A 24,769-nucleotide genomic window follows, 5' to 3' on the forward strand; every position below is an offset into this window, starting at 1 on the left:
GCGTCACACTGGAATTCCTTGCCCCTTAACATCCGCGCTGAGCCCAATATCCTGCACTTCAGGAAACTACTTAAAACACACTTATTCCCAGTGTAGGACTGAGTAAGAGCCTTTCGCGTCTGTGTTCACAGCGCCGGGATGCCCCTGGGTAACTGCGCGCGTTACAAATTTTATATAATAATAATAATAATAATAATGTGTTGCAGATGTTTAAAGAGTCCATCTATAAAACTTGATGGTGCAATGCTTGTTGTCAGCCAAGACCCATCTTTCTCACTTAAGTGTCCTGGAATGGAGAGTGATGCATTTACAATTCATTGGCTTTTGTGCAGTGTCCAACTATGGCCAAAAGTTATGATCCAGACAAACGCAACCACAAATCACTACCTCAACTTCCTGGGTGGCACCAGATCCAGAACTCATTCATTGGAAGCCTTAGCAGCCTGGTACTGGTTCTTGGTAAGACATTTCTCCCTAAATGCTGTGCTTTTTCTTGGCCTTCAAAACTCTCAAGCAGAATTTCTCAGCAGATTCTTTGTAGAAAACAATAGACTATTCAGAAAGTTCAGAGCTTTTCTGACATTACCATTGGTTCCAGCAGTTGTAAGGAAGTTGAGGTACTCCAATGTCAGATTCTTATTGCACACGAGTGGCCATGACAGTGGTGGTGTCCAGAGCTGCTGCTTCCGTCTATAAGATCTCAATGAAAGCTGGCATGCAAACTTTATCGGCCATCTAGGATGCAAGGACAGTTACATCCTCCTAACGTGAGATCCTTGGGCTTGGCAGCATGGCGTCTGCAATCCTGCAGTGGCCGTAGCTAAATTTACATCGTATATGAATATCCTGAAGAAGGCCAAAAGACCACTGACAAGACTTTCATACCTTTTCAGTTAAAAGAGATTGTTTTTATGAGGTCTTCGTGCCAACCAGGATCCAGTGTCCTGTCGGGAAGAGATTATTTTTATGATGTCTTCGTACAAACCAGGATCCAGTGTCCTGTGGGGATATTTTATTCATCTCATTCCGTCATCTGGAGTTAGGTTTACAAATTCTCTCTAAAATTACAAGTAATCACCCTTCTGTGCTGCCTTAAACCAGGTTTGATGTTGCTTGTTGATAAACATGATCAAAGTGCATTCAACCTATGTATTTGTAATAGAGCAGTACCTTTAATTTCATATTAATTTATATGCTAGTGACGGAAAGATCAGTGAGGACTCTTTCAAAGTGTTTGAATTGCTCATCACCAAACCTGATTCTCTTTTGAAATATGGCCTTTCACTGGAATAGCAGAGTGTAATAAAACTGTTGCAGTAGTAATGGACATCATCTTTTCACCTACAGAGCTGAAGGAAGCAGTAAAGTTCAGTCCCGGATTGAACAACAGCAGCAGCAAATGCGGATTGCAAATAAGACTCCCAGCAGTGCCAAAAACTCACCACCTAAAGAGAAAATGTCTCCTACTTCCCCGATGGACGACATTGAGAGAGGTGAGTTATGATATCTTGTAACTTTAAAAAATAGGTTTCTTATATGAAATGCCTGTACAGCTAATGGAAGAATCATCAATAGCGATATTATCAGTCCTATTTGGTGAAAACATAAAGCAGAATCTAAACATACACCTTCCCTTAAATCTTCTAAAGTTTCAAACTTCTTTCAGAATCCCTTGTTAGCACATATTTATTTTTACTCAGACATCTCTTTATTAATAGTTTCCTTATACAAAAACCTCTATGGAAAAACATTATTTCTTAGATACATCAGGGATCCAGTATCCCATTACGTTGCACCGCTAAGGCCACCAGCCATAATACATCTGTTTTACATTTCTGTTATTACTGCCAAAGGGCTTAGGGGGCCTAAGAACAATCACTTCAACATGGTCAGGAAAAACATTCAATAAGACAAAGAAAACAATAATGTGCATGGAAAAGAAGACATTAGATTGCAGGTTAAAGATAGCCATCTGGTTCAGTTAGTGATCCTGTGAGGACCTATAGGGGAGGAGCTTGAGGCAAGGAGCATTGACAAGCCACTCTGGCAGGGCTTGGAGGCTCACTCTAAAAGCTGACTGGACATGAGCCTAGGAGGTGTCAAGCATGAGTGTTCATCTCGAAAAGTAGAGTATGAAAGGTTGCCAGATGTGGGTGAATTTCCATTTCGTATGTGTAATTCTATGAGCGAGAATTTCCATGGCGAGGACCTGCCACATGCTTGTGTACCATTGAGCCATTGGAGGGGCATGTGGTTTTTAGCATATATTTATTAATATTATTGCAACACACTTCAACCATAATCACACTTGCAAATAGTAAAAATGATTAATAAGCTTGAATATTGTTTGCCTATACTGTCACAGATGTTACTCTTACTTGGCCGTCTGTTGTACTGAACTGAATTGTCTGTGGAATTTGTTTTTTGGGTAAGCCTTGAATTCTACCAGGTATTACTAAGGACTGTTTTTTTGGAAACATAAAGGGTAAGAAAGTTCGGTTCTGTGTTGTAGGCTCTTCATTGATAATTATAAACAATTGCTGAATTAGCTGCTGCGTGCATGAACTCCAAAAGATTTGTTTTTTTTTTATAGTTCATCCTATGGAAACAACATCAAAGATGTTAATGAATCTTGTCATGTTAATGAATCTTCTTTTGTTATTCTTTTGAGAACAAGCCTAGTAAGGCTTCATTTTCATGAATGTTCAGCATAGTCCTTCCAGATTGTTTCATAGTACTGAATTGCAACATTTTTCAGTATAAAATATAGCATAGTGAAGCTTTGAATAGAGAAGATGAATGTTAAAATGCAGCCTTGAAGGCTTGCTATTTAGTCATGTAACCTTTAATGACCTGGGGGGCATCTCTTCTTAGCATGTCTGACTCTGGCAATTGATTGCCTCACCCAGTTCATTTTTCTGGCTCGTGAGAGAAGGATTCTAGAAACCCAGCTGAGTTCTTTTAACAACTCCTGTTGTGTGAACAATTCTTTCGATGGGATTTTCAGTCCAAATGCCATCCCTTTTCTCAGTGTGTACCTCATGTGGGTGAAAGAAACCTGTGACAGACACCTATAAAAAGTGCGTAGTATATCTACCTCCTTGCATATTGTCTCTGACAGCGACATATGTATAAAAAGGTCCAACAGAACAATGAGAGAAATGTTGGAGCACATAAGGGCAGAAGAGGAAAGGAAAATTAGACTAAGGAGATCTACGTCTCATCCAGTCTCCTTGTCTCGTCCATCATCTAGAAAAGACCATCACAGAGGTAGATCGAGCGGGGGGGGGGGGTTGGGGGGACCGCTCTCACCGTCATCGGAGGGCAATGTTGATATTGCAGAATCTGCTGATGAGAACATTGGTGCCAACCTGTTCACCGCAGAGGGAAGGAACGACAAACTCACATCGACACCTAAATCCGTAGACTTCGAAACCTTGAGGGCATTCCCCGTTGACATCAGTCATACTGGTAACCTACATGTCCTACACTGTCAGATGCATCACTCACTAAGAGAACATGTCAAAAAAGACACAAACTGTCTCTCTCATTCTCACAGGTGTCAAGGGAATCTGTGTAATCCTGTACAGTGAAAACCATATATTCCACTGCCATATCTGCCTATAACTCTGATTATCCCATTTAAAGTTCGGATACAGACTTCATTAAAACCTCTTGCCACCAAGAAAAACGCCAAAGGTGACTTTTGTCACACAATAATTATGTGGCAACCTATATATCCACATAAATCGCGTGTCCTCATATCGCCCCTTCAACTCAACATAAAATCATAATCTAGCATCTTAAGCTATGACCTGCCATCAAACAGCTGCATGCAAACTGCATGGTACAAGTTAGTATGCTATCTTTTTTCCCAGTGTTTCATAATCCTAATTTTGCCAAAAAGGTTTGTTTGGGTAGAATTAAACTGTTATAATTAAAGTCAAAGCAAACCCCTCAGTTACATTCTGTGTCAAGATGTTGTGCTTCTCCAGACCAAAATGCTCACCAGTATGGATGACATGTGAATCCTACACCTTGAAGTCCCCTTTGCCTTATATAACGTAACATTTTCTATACACCGATTCTGATGGATACATCTGCTAGTGGATTCCTCATCTTGTGAATATCCCCTGCGACAGCAACATTTGGAAACTTTTGTAGCAGTCCACGCCGATGGGGTCGAAGACTACGTCGCAGAGACACGGCTCCGCTCGCGACTCCGCTGACGTCACCGGCTCCATAAGAAGACCTCGTCGGCGTGATGACGTCAGTTCCCTTTTTTCCGCGCTGTCGATTGCCAGCGGATTTCGGGAATTGCTGTTGGTAGCTTTACTGTTACTTTGTTTTTCTTCTGGGTTTTCCCTGTTTCTCTTCGAAGAAGATGTCAACGAAGAAGTCTGGTTTCAAGCCCTGTCGGGAATGTGGCAAACACATGTTGATTACAGATCCACATGACGACTGTGTTTGGTGTCTCTCTTCCGACCACGATGTGGATGGTTGCTCTTGCTGTCGCAAGATGAGCTCCGAAGCTATAAAAGAAAAGTAGGCGAAGCTCTTCATCGCTAAGATGAAAAAAAAAAAAAAGAGAGGAAGAAGGAAGTCAAGATCGAGGTCACGATCGAGGTCGAAGTCGACTTCGGAGCATGCTTCGCGAACCAAGAAGCATAAGAAGAAGAGGAAGCATTCTTCTCATCATCATTCTGATAAGAGTTCGGCTCCGAGGTCGAAGTCGCCGGCTCTACGCCGAAAGGAATCCGTGTCTCCTTCACCGGTCCCGGATTCTCCTGGTCCTTCTTCTCCAGTGACTTCTCCGGCTACATCTCCGGTTCCGATGCTATCCCCGACGCCGTCTCTGGCTCCGTCTCTGGCTCCGGCTCTGGCTCCGTCTCTTCAAGTCCCGGGTGAGCCTGCGACGCCGGTTGTTCCACCGTCGGCGCCGGGTGGCCCGAGTCCAGTGATGCCTGACCAGTACCCTGCATTTCCAGGGCCAGGTCAGGACCCCTCGCATTATCTGAATGCGATGTATGGGGTGTTCGCGAGAGCCATGTACACCACTGGTGCACCTGCGGGTCCGATGGGTCCAATGGCGTTTAATTTTGGGGTGCCGCAGGTCTATCCGCAGGCCCCTTTCATGCCATTTTTTCCAGCGACGCCGTCTTGGCATCCACCGGCGCCGAGGACGTCGACGCCGCTTCCATCTTCACCGGCGCCGGCTCGACCTCGTTCGACTCCGGCTGCTCCTGCGGATCCACGCTCTACGCCGGTGCCGGCGCCGTCGGATTAGATCACGGCGCCGATGGCACCGCTTGTGCGGATTCGATCCAGAAGGGAAGCACTGAGAGTGGTGGATGAAAGGAGGTACCTTTTGGAGTTAGCTCAAGAGGGAGAGCTGGTTGAGTCTGAGGTGTATGAGGAGCTTAAGGAGGCTAGTGGACTGGATTTGTCTCCTGAGTGGGAAATCACTCCACCTTCAGATGAACCCTCAAAAGATGTGGCTCATTTAAAAAAAAAAAAAAAAAAAAATGGTGCTCCGTATCATGCGGTCATCAGGAAGGCTGCGGCGCTGCTAGATCTTCAGTTGCCAACTACGGAGTTCAGATCAAATATTCTGACTGAGGTGCTGCATTCGCCCACTACAGTTTTGGAGCCTTTGTTGCCCTTTAATGAGGCCATTATTGACCCTGTTCTGGAGGTATGGCGTAAGCCTTTTTCTGCTCCTGCAGTCTCTAAGATGGCCGCAAGAAGGTATAGGGCGGCTCCAGGGGATCCTGAGTTTTTAACGTCGCACCCATCGCCCGAGAGCCTGGTGGTTCAGGCGGCTTGTTCGGGTAAATCCAAGGGTGCTTTCCCTCCGGTTCCGGGGGACAGAGAAGCTAAAAAGGTAGACCAGTCGGCCAAGAAGGTCTTTTCATCGGCCAGCATGGCCCTTAAGTCGACGAATGCAACTTGCCTGTTGGGACGCTATATCCATGTGCTCATGGACTCGGAAATTGGCGCCAAACCTTTCTGAGGAGGATAGAGCCGGCTTCAATGAAGTTTTGACTGATGCCCTGGCGGCAGCACGCCAAGTGATACAAAGTGGGCTGGACACGGCAGACTCAGTAGCGAGAGTCATGGGGTCTTCTGTTGCCACCAGGAGGAGTGCGTGGCTGAAGACTTCTGAGTTCTCCCTGGATGTGCAGTCGGCTTTGTTGGACCTGCCATTTGATGGGTCTGGTTTGTTTGGTAAGAAGGCTGACGCTGCTCTTGAACGCTTTAAGGAGAGCAAGGCTACCGCTAGGTCTTTGGGCCTTCAAACCCAGTCAAGGGGGTCTTTTAAAAGATACAGAGGCTTCGGAAGGGCATCCTTTCGTTCTTACAGACAGAACCAGCAACAGCAGCAAAGCTCTGTGTCCAAAGGTTACAGAGGTAGAATCAGGGGTCGCTCACGTGGCCGTCAACTCTCCTCCTCCTCTTTCTCCTCCTCGGCCCCTCCCACCACCGCAAAGCAGCTCTAGATCCGCCATTCTGGATCATGCTGGTCCTGTGGGGGGTCGGCTTACCCATTTTCTACAAGATTGGGAATCTGTAACCACTGATCTCTGGGTTCTGGATCTTGTAGAAAATGGGTACGCCCTTTCGGGAATTCCCTCCAAATTACCCTCCTTGCTCGGAGGACCACCGTCTTCTCCTGCAGGAGGAAGTCCTGAAGAAGTTTCAAAAAGGTGTGATAGAGGTGGTTCCAGAGAAGGAGAGGGGTCAGGGATGCTACTCCCGGTATTTACTGATTGCGAAAAAGGATGGCAGATTGCGTCCGATGTTGGACCTCAGAATCTTGAATCTTTTTCTAAAACGGGAGAAGTTCAAGATGCTCACCCTTGCTCAGGTTCTTCAAGCGCTGAATCAGGAGGACTGGCTGGTGTCGATCGACTTGCAGGATGCGTATTTCCACATCCCCATCCTGAAGTCGCACAGGAAGTATCTCTGGTTTACGGTAGGATCGCAACATTATCAGTTTGCGGTCCTTCCGTTTGGTCTTACTACTGCACCCCGAGTCTTCACGAAGGTGATGGCAGTGGTGGCTGCCCATCTCAGAAGGTCGGGGATCTCAGTTTTCCCCTATCTGGACGACTGGCTGATAAAAGCAGAGTCGCCAGAGAAGGTGCTACATCATCTGCAGGATACAACTCCGCTGTTGTACAAATTGGGTTTCTCGATAAACGTGCCCAAATCTCACCTGGTGCCCTCTCAGCGCAACCTGTTCATAAGTGCGGTACTGGACACTACTGTGTGTCGAGCATTCCCTCCTCCTCAAAGGATTCTCGACCTACAGGAAATGATTCCTTTATTTTACAATGGAGCGGCCGTTCCAGTCCTGAAGGTCCTTCGCCTGCTCGGTCTGTTTGCTTCCTGCATTCTGTTCGTCAACCAAGCACACTGGCACATGAGGGCGCTCCAGTGGTGCCTCCGCAGGCAGTGGTATCGGCACAAAGGAGACCTCAGGGAGTCTGTGAGGATCTCCAGGGAAGCTGCGGCGGATCTGTCTTGGTGGAGTGTGGAGGGCAATCTGTCTCAAGGAAAGACCTTGCATCTACCTCCATCGGTGGCCACAGTGATTACGGATGCATCCACTTTAGGGTGGGGTGCTCATCTGGGGGATCTGGAGATCAAGGGTCTTTGGTCTCCAAAGGAAAGGTTGCTTCACATCAACCTTCTGGAATTGCGGGCGATTTCGTTTGGCACTCAAGGCCTTCCTCCCTTCCCTTCCCTTCCCTTCGCAGTCAGTCTGTTCAAGTCCTGACGGACAACACTACCGCGATGTGGTATGTCAACAAACCGGGAGGAGTGGGGTCTCTTTGTCTCTGCAGAGAGGCTCTGCGTCGATGGTCCTGGGCTCAGGGCCATCAGATTTGTCTGATGGCAAATCATCTGGCCGGGGTTCTAAACGTACGTGCGGACAGTGTCAGTCGGCAGTTCTCCGCCGACCACGAGTGGAGGCTCCCATCCAGAGGTGGTTCGTCACGTCTTTCGGACATGTGGAACTCCTCGGGTGGACCTGTTCGCCACTCACGAGAATGCTCACTGCCCATCATTCTGCAGTCTCCAGTATCCGATGCAGGGATCGTTCGGGGACGCGTTTCAGTTGAGTTGGGGCTTTCGACTCCTTTATGTGTTTCCTCCCTAACCCTGGATTCCTCGGCTTCTGAGGAAGATTCGCCAAGACCGGGCCCAAGTCATATTGGTCGCCCCGGATTGGCCAAGAAGGGTGTGGTATTCAGATCTTCTCCACCTCTCCTTGTGCCCTCCGCTCCGTCTCCCTCTGAGGGCAGACCTCCTCTCGCAGTCGGAGGGGCAGGTTCCACACCCCCACCTCCAGAGCTTACACCTTCATGCCTGGAGATTGAACGGGGCAACCTGATTTCTTTTTCTATCCCACCTGATGTGGTAGATGTAATTTTGTCTGCCAGACGTCATTCCACCAAATCTATATATTCATATAGGTGGTGTAAATTTGTTCTATGGTGTGGAGAGAAGTCAATTGATCCCGCCGACGATGACCCCGTCGACGACTACCTCGTCGACGATGGACACTAAAAGCCTATTAACATCAAAGGAATCCATTTCTACTACAATGACTGGAGATTTACTTGTTCAGTCTTCGACATTTGCAATGGCGCCCGCTCATTCCACTCCTATTTCCACCAGGAGTTTTCAACTAAAGACTTTTCAAAGGCAGGAATGTAGCGATATATCACCGCTTACTCCCTCACATCTCCTTGAGACATATGTGCAGGGTGAGGATGATGACTGAGGATGACGAGGACGAAGGGCCCTTTGGGATCGCTCGCCATCCTTCTGAATTGCGCATCAAGTGTCAAGATGACGAGGATGATGATGAGGAGGACAATTATCAGGGGCATTACTATCAGGAAGACATTGTCGTTCCGCATCATAGACCTTACTACAGACCACCTCGTCCGAGCAAGATGTCGCATCTGCCTCCGACTCTGATTCAAAACCTGCAAGCCATGCTTGCAGATTATAAACCGCGTTTTCCACCGCAGCCAGTCATTCCACCGGTTCCGCGGACTGTGCCGCAGCCGGACCCCATGCCTTTGCCTGAAGATCCAGCCCCAACACCTCAACTGCCTGATCCTCCACAGGACCCGCGTCAAGGTCAAGATTCAACCTCTGAGGAGGAATTTGAAGAGGGTGAGCTACCAGACCCAGCAGACCCTTGGGATTCTTATATAATCCCTATGCCTTCGCCACCCACCCCTCTACCATCTGATTCGCCCCCAGAAAATATAGGGGGGTTCCATAACCTTATGCAGCGCGCTGCGACCAGGTTCCACTTGCCGGTTACCATTGAGCAGTCTGACTGTTTTCTTCATGATTTTAAAGAGGAGTCAAGAAAGGTCACAAGAGCTATCCCCATCATTGACTACATTTGGAAGGAAGGAGTCAATTATGAAAAACCCAGCATCAGTGCCAGCGGTGCTTCCACGGATTGACCAGAAATACCGTGCTCCTACCAACAGTCCTTCCTGTCTCATTGGCCATCCTCGGCCAGATTCGGTTATCTCACAGGCAGCCCAACAAAAATCTAAGAATCTGGCAGCACCTATCACTACACCACCGGATAGGGAAGGGCGACGCCTGGACTTAATTGGCAAGAAATTTTCAACAATGGGAGCTGCATCCACCAGGGCAGCCAACTCGTTGGCGATAATAGGGAGTTATGACCGCCAGATGTGGTCAGAAATGGCACGCTTTATTGACCTCATCCCAGAGGACAACAGACAAGACGCTCGGAAGGGTTTGTTGGAGGGTGAGCATGCAGCATCAGAGACTATCGACTGCGCTCTGGATATTGTAAATACTAATTTTCGCCAGTTGGCTGGGGCAGCTGTTCTCAGACGCCAGGGTTGGCTTAAGGCCACCACGTTCAGACCAGAAGTCCAAACGAAAATATTGAATATGGCCTATGATGGCGAATTGTTGTTTGGAAGGCATATAGATGACGCACTCCAAGCAATAAAAACCGATACTGATACCGCAAGGTCATTGGGCTCCTTGCAGTACAAACAAGGTACCTTCAGAGGAGCAAGAGGCCGTGGATTTTCATCCAGAGGAGGTTATCACACCCAACAGAATAGGTACCAGCCCCAATATCGACAATCCTATCAATCTTCCTACAGACAAACCAACACGTCTGGTTTCTCTCGTCAAGGCGGACGAAAAAGATCGCAGAATCAGGGAAGAGACACCACAAGGAAGCAATGATTTCTGCAGCGCGCCTTCCACTCCTTTCCTCTCCCTGTGGGTGCGAAAATTTCAACTTTTGTGAGCAAATGGCAAGAAATTACGTCGGACCATTGGGTTCCAGACCTGGTTCACAACGGTCATATCTTAGAGTTTGTCACCAAGCCACCCAACACACCACCCAAGGGACCCCCCTCCCCCTCGTCTTCACTTACTGTTCAAAGAAGCTTTAACGATGCTCCTCAAGAACGCAATCGAGAAGGTTCCTGCACTTCAAAAGGGGACGGGTTTCTATTCCCGCTTTTTTCTTATCAAGAAGAAATCGGGGGAGTGGCGTCCAGATTGCGAAGGTCTAAGATTGAACAGATTCCTCAAGAAGCAGAGATTTCGCATGGTCACTCTGGCAGAAATTCTAGGTTGCCTCAACGAGGGAGATTTTCTAGCTTCTTTGGATATGGAAGACGCTTACTTTCACATCCCAATACATCCGAAGCATCGCAAGTATCTTCGCTTCACAGTGGCTGGCGCCCATTACCAGTTCAAAGTGCTCCCGTTTGGATTAAAATCTGCCCCAAGGATATTTAGGAAGTGCCTAGCTCCAGTGGCAGAAGCGTTACGATCCCAAGGAATTCAAGTCTTCCCGTATTTAGACGACTGGTTGATAAAAGGTCCTTCGGAAAGCTCAGTCAAGACTGCCATGACAACATCTTTGTCTATTCCACTCTCTGGGGCTTACGGTCAACAGGAGCAAATCTCAATTACACCCAAGGCAGATCCTTCCTTTTCTGGGAGCTCTGCTAGATACCGTCCGCAGCAAGGCATTCTTATCTCATGAACGGCAGGTTCGTCTTCAAAAATTAGCAATCCTGATTTCCAAAAGAAGGTCAGTTTCTGCCCAGATGTTCGCGTCGCTCCTAGGGATGTGCTCCTCTGCAATACACCTCGTCCCTCTGGCACGGCTCCGGATGCGACCCTTGCAGGAGGAGTTACACCTTCAGTGGCAGCAGGCGATGGGTTCCTTCGACGACATCCTCAGAGTCACTTCAGGCATGAAGAGCGCTCTACGTTGGTGGTCCCACATACCCAACTTAGCAGAAGAGCTCACTTTCATACAGAAGATTCCAGACTTTGTCCTCACTACGGATGCTTCCATGGCAGGATGGGGAGGTCATCTCCAAGACTTGCAGATACAGGGGAAATGGTCTCCAGAGTACAAGAACAAGCACATCAACAGTCTGGATTTGCGAGCAATTTTCCTGTCTCTGCAAGCTTTCCTTCCAAGGATTGCAGGTTCTTCGGTTCTGGTTCGGACCGACAATACCACCAGCATGTTTTACGTGAACAAGCAAGGAGGGACAAGATCAGCAACTCTGTCCACAGAGGCTCAGGAGTTGTGGGAATGGGTCACACTCCACAACATAACCCTCAGAGCAGAACATGTCAGAGGTCTCTGCAATATTAGAGGACACGCTCAGCAGATCCCAATCAGATTGCCACAAATGGGAGCTAGCGCAAGCTCAAGTGCTCAGAGTATTCAGAGCTTGGGGCACACCGCCACTGGATTTGTTCGCCACAAAAGAGAACAAGAAATGCCGCTTTTATGCCAGCAGACACCCTCAACAGGAGTCAGGGGGGAATGCCCTGTCCATGCGATGGTCAGGGATTTGTGCTTACGCTTTTCCCCCCCCCAGATACCTCTAATACCGAGGGTCATACGCAAAAGGAAGTTGGAGGGCTGTCGTCTCATCTTGATTGCACCCAGATGGCCACGCCAATACTGGTTTCAGGAGCTTATATTACTATCCCAGGACCAGCCGATCCGTCTTCTCCCGACGCCCACAATGCTGTCAAGGAACAGAGGTCAGGTTCTCCACCCAGATCCTCAGTCCCTACATTTACACGCATGGCTCCTGACTTCTTAGAATTTAAGGACCTGGATATACCTCAAGACTGTAGGGATATATTAACGAAATCACGAGCCCACAGCACGATAAAAACTTACTGTCTAAAATGGAAACGGTTTTGCTGTTGGTGTGAAGCAAGCCAGGTGCACCCGGTGGACGCTCCTACAGAACAGATCCTCCCTTATTTGTTACACCTGGCAAGATCTGGACTTTCTTTCCCTTCAGTCAAAGTCCATTTAGCTGCACTTTCCAGATTCAGAAAGGGTGCTCATGGCCCTTCTCTGTGTTCATCCTCTTTAATTAAGCAGTTTATGAAAGGACTTTTCCGGGAGTTTCCTCCGGTCAGACTTCCGCCACCGGAGTGGGAACTCCACACAGTCTTAATGCAATTAATGAAGCATCCATTCGAGCCTATCCACAAGGCTGATCTAAAATTCCTTACCTGGAAGGTTGCTTTACTTCTGGCTTTAACATCAGCTCGACGAGTGAGTGAAATTCAGGCGTTTACTGTAAAGGAACCTTTTCTACACTTCACTCAAGACTACGTGCACATCCGAACTAATCCAACATTTTTCCCTAAGGTGCCCTCACAGTTTCATCTTAATGAACCGGTGAGGTTAAAGACTTTCTTTCCTAACCCATCTACTCCAGTGGAACGAGCCTTACATTCTCTCGATATCAAGAGATGTCTTAAATTTTATCTTCAAAGAACCTTAGAAAGTCTGACCAATTGTTCGTGGCTTATGGCCAAACTACCCTGGGAAAGGTGGTGACAAAATCCACCATTGCCAGATGGATAGCATCAACAATCCTTTTCGGCCATTACAAAGCTCACAGGCCATTGTTACGGAAACCCAAGGCCCATTCCACGAGAACAGTAGCAGCGTCTACAGCATTGTTTACTGGAGTGACTCTAGAAAATATCTGCCGTGCTGCGGCATGGAAAAATGTCCACACTTTTACGAGACATTACTGCCTCCAATCGACGCATCGAGACGATGCAGCAGTTGGACAAGCTGTCCTGCGACATCTTTTTCTTTGCGATATCTTCAGGTACCTTTTCATATTTTTCACATGTAATATGTTGATATCTTTTAGTATGACAATGCAATGATTTACAATAATGATTTGGTTTCATGTTCAATGTTATTGCATTACATGCTGTTTTCTCTTTATAGATGCATGTTTCGAATTTTATGATTCTTTTTCTTATACCTCTTGTTAACAAGCTGTGGATGTAACTAGGGAGTATCAGTGCTAGTCTCCCACCATCCGCAAACGACTATATACTTGGTATACTGCTCGCTATTCGGATTCAGCATGTGAATCTATGAAAGATACCCGAATACTAGATAAGAAAGTTACTTGCATGTAACTTCAGTTATCCAGTATTGGTATCTTTCATAGATTCACATGCACCCACCCTCCTCCCCGTAGTCAGTTCTCTATATTTTGGGACGTTTACTTCCCACTTGTGCTACAAAAATCTAAGGAGAACTGCCTCTGCTGAGAGGGTTCTAGAAGGGTGCTAGTGTCTGATTGGTTGTTACCAAATTCTTGGTTCTTTTGCATAATGAGGTAGATAGGCTGCTAAGATATAGGCTTTAGGCCTTTTCTTTGGGCCTACTACTACTACTAACATTTTTGGCACTACTTTTTATTTACCGGGGACTCCCGCCTCGGCGACGGGGAATGATTCATGCATGTGAATCTATGAAAGATACCAATACTGGATAACTGTAGTTACAGGTAATTAACTTGTTTTCTTACTTACCGCCCTCCTCTCGAAGTCCGCGATGAGTTTTCTTTTTTCTCTATGTACTTTTGACTCCATTTACTAAGCACAGCACGCTGTCTTTTACACTGTGCTCCACTTAAAAAACTCGCCTACAGAATGCAAAACAATTTGAGGTTGGACCTGTGTGCTGGTGCATTGTGGACCAAGGGTGAAATCACAAGTCTTGTTACTCGTACTTCTTAGAAGATCAAGTTACATATATCTAGCCAACACTAGATGGCTGGAGTATAACTAGATTGTACCAAACCAAGAATTTATCACTCATTTTTTAGAAAGCGATCCTCTGTGGAGAGGAGATGCAAGTTGTCTCACTCCGATGCGTTAAAAAGGCAAGCAAATGTAACCAACTTTGCTTCTTCCGTTCTGCTAGGTTAGTTCCATGCTAGGCCGGATGACCTTGCAATGCTAATCGCAACATGTAGTTTTTTGCAGAAAGGGACATTTTTCTCATCTGTGTTTTTGTTAGCACAAACGGTCAACCTGCTTCTAAATAATGTGGCAATCTTGTGCGCTTACCTATTATTCCCATTCTAAGTTTTCGTTCTCTAGGCCTTAATCACAGCACATGCACACTCTAAAGAGTCCATGCGTCTGATATTTATCATAGCGTTAGGTCTCATTTGTATGCATCATCAGGCGAAGCTCTACCATGTATGTCAGGAGATCCACTTGGTGACAACAACTGAACACCCTTGGCATTCCCCAGATATGAAGTAAACACAAGGAGATTATGGCAGGAGCGCTGAAACTTTTCAGACACTCGACCCCAGCCACAGATCTTGGTTGAATACCTCATCGTTCTTAAGCTCACTTCCCCAGAACTGGGGTGGCGAAGTGAGCTAATGATGGTGGATTAAACCCAGATCTGTGACTGGGAGTTGCTGAAAAGTTTCAGCGCTCCAGCCATAATCTCCTTGTGTTTGCTTTGTTCGCCTTAAGTTGGCAGCGTATGCCCATCCGTGGGTCCCTTGCTCACTTTCCCTCTATATTCAAGCTAGCCTGGCTGATGAGGGGTAAAACTCCGAGATTAGCCCAAGGATGCTTGTTTCCGGTCCAGGGAAGACCTGGCTTGGCAGTTCGTACTGGACGGTTCCCATGAGGAACAGGGTCAAGACTGATTTGCATATGGCTGGGTCTTATCTGGGGTGGTGAAGTGAGCTAAAGAACAATGATGGATTTAACCCAGATCTGTGTCTGGGGTGAGTGTCTGAAAAGTTTCAGTGCTCCGTCCATTTCCGTGTGTGCGCTTTATTCCCCAGATATGCCCAGGTAAGAACCAAGAACGCAAAACACCCTCACGAAGGAAGATCATGGGCTGTGGATCATTTGGTGCAGAACAGGGGCCTGCACTGAGAAATCTGTGAGACTCGTAGGAAAAGGGCAAGCCTCCCTATCCCCTGCAAATCGCATACCAAGGTGAGCCCATCCAGAAACACTTGCTGTGCAGCATTACTCTACGTAAACTTTTGCAGAAAAAAATACCTGACATTTTTTTATGTCTTGTTCTACAATTAGCTCAACTGTTGAGCTGTAAAAAGAACTTAGTAAAATTCTCAGCATTCTTTTATGACGTGGTAATTATTTGACTTATCATCCAGAAATTAAGATCAGTGACAATGCTATTTCAAATGACTTTCATGTGTTTTCTCTTTTAGGTTTAGATTTGAAAAGGTGCGAAATACTGTATTTTTCTGATTATTTCCGATTGTACTGTCAGAGACCTAAAAATACAGACTAGGCCGATAAAGTTAAAAAGGCTAGGCAGCCAGGCGGTCCAACATGGTGGATGCGTTTTAGCCTGACACCCGTAGCCATGCAAATATCCATCATCCTGCCAGCAAGCCCCTTCCCAAATCCTAAATTTGCAGCATCGTTCAACCCGGTGCTCTGGGACACGACTTGCTCTTTCACCGCAGCGTTTCACCTCTGAGGCAGCAGGGACGCTGAGTCTGAGACGATGGGTGGCGCGACCTGGGCTGAGTATTGGGACCACGCCCTACCGTGCTTGCGGCCCAGTAACGCGCAGCTGGTGTACGGGCGCTGACGAGACCTCGCCTGCCAGCAGGTGGGCATGCTGGAGTCCTGTGGGTTCGGCAGCGGGGCCGCAACCCTAATTTTTGCAGCATTGTTGCCACCTGGTGTTGGGGGCATTGTCTGACTTTCGCTGCAGCGACTCACTCTTGTGGCGGCTGAGACGGAGAATGAGGTCGGTGCTGCTTGCGCTGTAAGTTGGGACCGCGGCCTGCCGCTATCACAGCCTGGAGATACGAGGTTCCCCGCTGCTGGCATTCGGGCATTGCCGAGTCTCTGCCTGCCAGCTGGAAAACGAGCTGGATCCTGTGAGATGGGCAAAGCAACCGCCCGACAACAGATGAATACCAGGTGAGAGACCGAATGCCCCCGCGTACCCTGAGATGACCCACGCGCATCTCTCGGACACGGTATGATTATAGGGCACAGCAACAACCGTGTGGTGTTAATAATACAGTGAATCATCTATGTGTGCTACAACTCGCACTTGGACATTTAATATGGAGTAGATTGATGTGTGCTGAACGAAAGATCAATGACTGAAGCCGCAGGTCCGCCCAGTACGATAAATTGGTTTGGGGGGAGGGGGGGGTTTTAGCAGCCAACCCAACGCTAATAAGGGGCATATAATGGCTGGAGCGAATCCACCAAGCCTAGCCACAACTTTCCTGGGGCCTTTCAGCTGAGAAGGCAGAGACCACAGGGAGGTGCCCAATAGAGGTGGGGGGTGTAACCTCATCTGCGGAGGCAGCTGGGCTAGGTCCTAGTGCGGCTTGTGGAATCATCCTCTTCGGCAATGCCCAATCCTCCTGGTTGAGTACTGGTGGCTTCCCAATCCCGGCACAAATAAATCACCCAAGTCGGTAGCTCGTAACCTAAGGGTGCTGATTGGCATGATCAGTCATGGAGAGGTGATTGTCAATCATGTGGCCAGCATCTGTTATGGATTAATGAGCAGTCTTCATAAGATCTTCAAATGGGTTCCACTGTCACCCCGAATGTCGCTGGTTCAAGGATAAATTATCAGCCGGCTAGACTATGGAAAAGCCCTAATGGCCTCCATCAATGAAGAGCTCTTAACCAAATTACCGGTCCTCCAAAATACAGCTGCCAGACTGGTATTAAATGTACCGTCCCGATCCCCCTCGATACCAAGTTTGAGAGCTCTCCACTGGCTTCCCATCCAGAAACGCATAACACTTAAGATTAACTGTCTGGTCCACAAAACCATCTGTGGACATGGTCCACATTATCTCGCAAAAAACTGATCAGGTACAACACCTCCAGAACTCTCAGATCTGCCAATAAACATCATCTTATCCCATTCAAGATTCGCACCGGCAGAAATGACGGGAAATCTTTTTCGCACCTTGCCCCCACCCTCTGGAACCCATAGAAAATTTCGTACGGCTCTCAAAACCTGGAGTTCTCTTCTTCCTGTCTGCTCTCCTTATTCTTTCTCCTCCACTGTTTCCCGGGATAGGCTAGCGCTTTGAGACCTTCGGGTGAAATATGCGCTTAACAAAATCTCATAACATAACAAGGGAGATCCCCATTAGCGCTTGACTCTGTAAACGCATGCCATGAGACCCCCACAAACCTATTAAGATACAACATTCCTGCACACCATAATAAGGTCCATAACTACTGCACACCATAATAAGGTCCATAACTACTTGCATCTCCCTCAATTGACATCCACCACACAGTAAGCATGTCTAATAGTCAGACAACAGACCCTGCCACGAAGCAAAGCACGATGGACAAATGCGTGGGCACCGGCTCCACCACTACAAATGACACCCCAACTACAGCTCCAGATAACGCGACGCTCTTCGCCGCGATAACACAATTGAGAGATATGCTGGATGCAAAAATTGGCGCCGTCGGAGCTGATGTCATGCTACTACGACAGGATCTTTGCAATCTAGGATCTCGGGTGCAGAAAACTCCATCACCATACTACAAGGTAAAGTCATCACCCTTGAAAAACTCACACGAGGACTGGCCACTCAAGTCGAGGGCACTGAAGGGAGGGCCCTTCGTAATAACCTGCAATTTGTGGGATTGCCAGAGGGATGCGAGGGCTCCGACATGTGCGCGTTCCAAGATCAGTGGCTCAAAACCTGGATCCCGGATGGAAATCTGTCGTCCTGCTTCGACCAGTCAACACTCGGATCCTGACTTATCACAATAGGGACATTATCCTGCGACAAACCCAGGCACAAAAGTCCCTTGCCTTCGGATCCCAACCGATAATGATTTTCCCAGACTACTCCAAATTGGCACAACAGAGGCAATCCTTAACGGCCGCGAAAACTCGCCTTCCTGAAATGCAAGTCCCATACATGTTGCTTTTTCCTGCCTGTCTCCGAGTCGGCGACAAAAACAGCACCCTGTTCTTCGACACGCCAAAGGAGGTCTTTCAAGGAGCGGATGAACGCCGCCCTGTCAAGCCTCATACGCCACCACCTCTTGACTCGGATCCATCCTCCGGTGACCCACACCTCCATTAGAATATTCATAACCAGGATAAATGAAAGCATCGTTCAAGGTCATCCTGGCGCTACGGAGGTTACCAACAAGCTGAGATTCTGAACAATTGACTTAATCTCAACATTACTGCACCCAAGACCACATGGTCGTCCGTGATATGAATCCTCTGAAAACACGTTCTCTTTCCAGCACCAACATGGGCTACTATATGTGAAATGATCTTCTCAGATCCCTGAGACATTTGCTAGGGATGGGATATTCGGGGAACCATTGGACGGTTTCAGCTCTCACCTTGTTTGGGTGGGAGCTGCTTACACTCAGCGACAGGTGCTTCATTGTTCTTTGAGGTATTGAGGTGGGATGGGGTGGGAGAGGTAGCGGGTGGGAGTTATAGTTGCTGCTGTTAGACTTCATGGTTAAAATGCGCCCACAATACATCATCTTTTCTTGGCACTCGAGCTATACACCTCCAAATCTTTCATCTCACACACCGAGATGTCACATCAGAACAGTAAAACTCCATGGGGGAAATTAAGGTAGTCCACTGGAACGTACGAGGTCTCCTACACAGGATCCAACTTTGTGCAATCCTTAAATACAGCATAGCATTGTATGCAGATGATATCCTATTCTTCCTTACCGGCCCCCACTGGTCAGGTCCCAGAGTACTTCAGATAATGCGCATCTTCGGCGAAACGTCTGGCCTCCACATGAATAATGCTAAATAACTGATCTGGCCGATTAGAGAAACCCCGGGGAATGGCCTTTGGGCAGAGGGACATACATTGGTCACACACAGCTTCACCCACTTGAGCGTCTGTGTCGGACAGCCAAGCTGACTCATGGAAACGTAACCTAGAAGTAACGTCAGAAAAGGTTAAAACTGAGGTGACGAATTGGTCTACACTTCCCTTGTCCCTTTACGGAAGATCAGCCATCTTCAAGATGGTCTCTCTGCCTAGATTACTATATCAACTACAGTCCCACCCCTACCCAATCTCCTTGTCCTGGTTCCGTCAAATCAACACAATTCTGGGACACTTCCTATAGGGGGTAACACAGCCTGGATAGCCTTACGCACTTGCACACAAGCCACATACTGCGGTGGTATAGCTGCCTCCGATGTACAATCCTACCACTCAGCTGCGCATCTGTAGATCCTGAACGAATGGTGGTATGGGCCCAGAGCTGAGCCCACATACAAAGTTGAACAGTGGATTATGGGAGAACCCTCCTTACGTCCACTCCTCTACAGCAGGACCGCACCCAAAGACCTTCCCCCAGTGACGCGTGTAGTGATAATGACCTGGCGACAGACCCTTCGCCAAATTGGTTGGTGGGGCCGTGTTATAAGAGAAACCCTGTTGTGGCGTAATCGTCTACTTCTGCAAGTAGCGGACCTTCAGGGATTCTGCAGCTGGGATCCAATCGGAATCTCAACCCTGCCCTGTCCTTAAACCCTTCCAAGGCCTCCAATAATAATTAACCATATCAAATTTTACAAATACTTACAATTGAGGCATGCCCTTCATCCCTATATTAAGGACCTTACTAATCTTCCAGAAATCAGCCCACTAGAAGGAAAGCTCCCGATGGGGGACCTAGGTAATCACAAAATATCGAAAATCTACCAAACCCTGGTTACGAATAACCCCACAACTTTGGCTACCCTAAGGGCAACGTGGGATGCCGATGTGGGACCGATTGATGAAGACTGGGCTGAGGCACTTCAATCACCACGAGAAGCAGCAATCTCTACCAGACTCCGCCTCATACAATTCAAATATCTGCACAGGGTATATTACACTAGACCTAGATTATGGACGGCTGGGTTAATCGCTTACAGGCATTGACTACGTTGTCAATTTGAAGAGGGCACCTTCTTGCACACGATTTGGTCATGTCCTGCCCTAGATCGCTTCTGGCACGGCGTGCTAAATTGCCTGACAGCAGTGTTGGCATAGGACTTACCTAGATCCTCAAAACTTGCACTCTTACACTACGCAGAAGGAATAGGGGGAATTGGGGGAAATGGATATAAAAGGCATCTATTATTTGTAGGCCTCACACTAGCAAAACAAGACATTGCCAGACAATTGAAGGCAGATACCCCAACTTCGTATAATGCTTTGGAAGAAAGGCATGGACTTTAATATGGAATTGGAACTCCTGGTCTTTATTGCTCTGGGTTGCCCACAAAAACACACCACAATATAGAAGAGATGGGCCACCTTCAGAAATATTCCCCTGGAGACACACAATACAGCAGATTGTCAATTAGTAAAAGAGATGATAAACTAGAGGCATGAATAGCGAGATACCAGCTTTATCAAATCACCTATACTTGGGAGGCGAGAGACTAAGACCATAATGTATCATGATATGGCGCATAGTTGGATATCGGGTGCTACCTGTGTTGTTGTATTATGTTTTCAGCCCAGATTATTCATGTGGTGATGGGGGACTAATGATATTATCGGATTTATCCTACAGACGAAGTGTATGTCTCATGTCGCCCAGATAGTCTTCTTTATTATAGAAGTCAGGGATGATCTCCTGCCACATGATGAAACTTCTGCCCAAGAAATGTCTGATACTTTAAAGACCGCCTGATGAGCCCCATCAAATTCTGAGAGATGCAGATGCCGTGGTCCCAGTGTCACCAACTCGTGGTGAATATCCCATTGTGCACTCACCAGAGACCCTCGGGCAGGAGAAAGTAGAACTTCTGGTCATATGCATTCTGTTTGGAGATCCCACTTAGCACCCTAGGCACCTGCTGGACAAACTTCAACTAGCAATGGCTTCTTATCCCCACTTTGAGCCCAGGAGGTGCGTCTGCATGAGAGAAGAGCGTCACCACCACATCCTCATGCCACTGTCACAAATGACCAGAAGATAAGAAGTTGAAACAGATGGTGTACTGTTTTGCTGGGGGAAGGGGTACAACCCAAACGGCAAAATATAATTTTGCTTGGAAATCTCTGCATCAAAGCACTGGAGCTGGTAGTGTTGAACAAATCAAGAGATCGGTAACACAAGTGTGTGTTTTTGTGTAGGAGGGAAGGCCATTTTCCTCTGACCTATTCATTTATTTTTGGTACATTTTCTGGTGTTGGGTTTAAAGTGGCACTATGCCCATATACTATAATGAAAATGTTCCTAGCTATCGTAACGAAAAGTTTCAGTTCTATTAAGGACTTGGAGGCGAGGATTATGCTATACTTTCTTTGCTTTACTCTAATGGCAGCCATTTTAAAACTTATAACCAAACCATTTCCCAAACACGCTCAGGAAATTGGTTAAATAAAGAAACAAAGAAGGGACAACATATCCCTGAGTCCAATGCACCAATCATAATACTGCATCGAGTACATAGTCCCTCGTCGACCCCTTGCTCATCCTCTTTCTTTGCGCTAGTCACGCCATTCTTCTTCTTCTAAGCGTCTTGTTTCTGGGAATCCGCTTCTGGAATCGAAAGACAAAATTAGGACTAGGAAAAAAAAATCCATAGGTGCAATTAATTTGCAAACTAGGCTAACCAAACATTACATGAACGTACTAACACTAGAGAACGTTGTACAAGATGGCCCAAGAAGCATTAGGCTATCACAGGAACTACAGAAACGCAACAAGTGCAAGTTACAAGCAGTAAAGTAAACCCATAGAGGAATATACTTACTCCCAACGGGCTGGTCGTCTCGTAGAGATCCCTGGGTGGGATAATCCTCGCCTCAGAGTCCTTAATAGAATTGAAACTTTCTGTTACGATAGCTAGGATATTTTTCATTCTATGTCAGGACCGGAGGCTTCGGATTATGCTAGTTTAAAGCTTACTTACCACCAAATGTGCCATATCAATTAGTGGAATTGCTTGACCATCACCAATACACTGGTAAAATAGTTTGACAAATCACACGCACAAATAGAATGTACCACATTATCACCTACTGTATTATAACACCACATTTAATAGTACCTCTATGTTTTCAGATAACATCCCCTGATGAAGGGCAGGGCCCGAAATGCATTGGGCACAATAAAAGGGCCCGAAATGCATTGGGCACGATAAAACAATGTGTGAAAGAAACGCACCTTATTATTACTGAATAAATTAAAATGATACACCTGAATTAAAAAAGTAAAAAGAATAAAATCCATTTTGAAAACATTTCACAGGAGTTGAATATTCTTTGAAAAACAAAGGAGTGCAATTGGGGACGCCCTCCCTCCTTGGGAGTAGCGCAAACAGTCATATTATTCATCCTCATACTCAGGAGGATTTACCAATTTGCACCAACGACCATAACACGGTTTGGAATACCAGGGTTACACAGGAGTGCGACAGTCCTTCTCCATTTGGATCTAACACACACACATTCCCTGAGTATGTGGGACCACGCACCCAATTATCAACATGTCTTTCGAAGAGATAATGAATCTTAAGGAACAAAGAGCAGAAACATTTTACTTCACCAATGATGAAACACAATGTATTTATTCTCTCATAGGGGAAATAGACAACACAAGTACTAGCACCGGATCTACACAGAAAAATATTAAACAACTGTTGTACATGTCAAAAAGGATAATCAACCAACGTCTACACGCAAGCACACTTATAAAATACCATAAAGCGCAACAAATACCCTGTGGTTTAAGAATATCTTTGAAATCCACCCTCTGCAAGAACAACACGCGATTTACTGAAAGATAGTATGCAATACTAAATAAATGTTCTTTGTATCTAATACGACTAATAATAGAAGAATTATCCAAATTACTTGTGGAATTGAATGAAGAAGTAAGCCAATTGAAACTAGAACTCACTAATGCCATGACAAAAGAAGACTGGGATGAGGCTCTAAATGACATTAATACACAACTGGATATTTAGACCAAAGAGATAAATGACCGAAAAATTTGAAAGGACACAATAGATTATAAGCTTGGCGAAGTTTATAATTGGGCAGAGATATACGCACGTCTAAGACAACAGAAACCCAATACAGGAAAAGCTTCAGATTACGATCATCATCGGATGATTCACAATACTGAAAAAAACCATTCACACCACGGGATAACCAAATCTGAAGATGAAATTCCATTAACATCAAATACACTAGTTCCACTAGCAAGACAGCCTTTTTTATAGGAAGGCCCTGGATTACTAGAAGAACCAGGAGGAGGAAGTCCAACAAGAAAAACAACCGAATCAGTAGCACAAAACACGAGGAGCCACAGGCTTTAGTGATCAACATTTCAAGAGAAACAAACAGAATTTCAAATGAGAACATTACAGAAAGGAACGTCTTACGTTTCGACTTACCATTCCAACATACTGGAAACACAAATTAGTGTATACAAATTTTTAAGGGTACTGAGACTAAGACACTTTTTGAAAACATAGTGGACAAACCTGAAGAACCCAAGAAAGACACATTACATAGATTGCGCAATAAAAGCAGATATACGGCGCCCATCAGCCACAAAGTACTTGATGCTTTTGAGAAAGTCATACTCAGACTTACAACCATCTTCCAACGACCTATGTCAAAAACAACTAACATCACACAAAAAGAAAGACACGCAATTGAACAGTTGGCTCAAAACAACAGAATAACCATCCGTCAAGCTGATAAAGGGGGAGCCTTAGTAATTCTAGACACAGATCTTTAGGTCTCGCCTAGGCAGCGCTTATGCGCTGCTACTTTTCAAGAACTGCACTTGTGCTTGTGGTGGCATTCACCTTGTGGAAGCGAGCAGCGGTGCGCCGCGAGCAGCAGTGCGCCACAAGCACGAGTGCAGTGCTTGAAAAGTAAAGGCTGCTCTCCCAGGCGCGCGCCACTCGCAGACTCACCTCCTACTCCCCCTCTTTCACAACAATTCACTTTCGCGGCCGCGGGGCTGCACTTGTGTTTCGGCGGCTCAGGCTGTCCTCTTGTCTCTATCAGCTCTCCTCCCTGTCCCCAGGCTGTGCCCTCCACCTCCCCAGCTGCGTGTGCCTTCCATCGTTCAAATGTTACTTGCTGCCTCCTCCAGGGTCTGCATCCGCTCTGCTCCTCCCACCGTGCACACATGGCCATCGTGAACTCTCCTACAATGGCTCCTCCAAGTAAACTCTGAGTCCCACTTGCTTACTCTGAAGATGGGACATTTTTTAAAAACATTTTATATATGGGCGAGATCACGTCCAGTATTAGCTCCTGGGTTGACGTGATGTTGCTGTCGGCACAAGTTCACTTGTGCCAGTTTTTGCCCTTGTTTTCTATTTCCCTCGCTGGCCCGGTCT

At 46.6% G+C, this 24,769-nt stretch overlaps 1 protein-coding gene across 1 annotated transcript in view; it reads left to right on the forward strand.

Annotated features, from left to right (window-relative positions):
- The window catches only part of EAF2 (ELL associated factor 2), a 172,463-nt gene that overhangs the window by 93,736 nt on the left and 53,958 nt on the right, over positions 1-24,769 (forward strand). Inside the window, exon 4 of the mRNA XM_085647527.1 lies at positions 1,348-1,493. Coding sequence (XP_085503653.1) covers positions 1,348-1,493 — 146 coding nt within the window. The remainder of the gene's footprint in view (positions 1-1,347; positions 1,494-24,769) is intronic.

The sequence above is a fragment of the Triturus cristatus genome, chromosome 3_2, assembly GCF_964204655.1.
Source record: "Triturus cristatus chromosome 3_2, aTriCri1.1, whole genome shotgun sequence".
NCBI classification, from domain to species: Eukaryota; Metazoa; Chordata; class Amphibia; order Caudata; family Salamandridae; genus Triturus; species Triturus cristatus.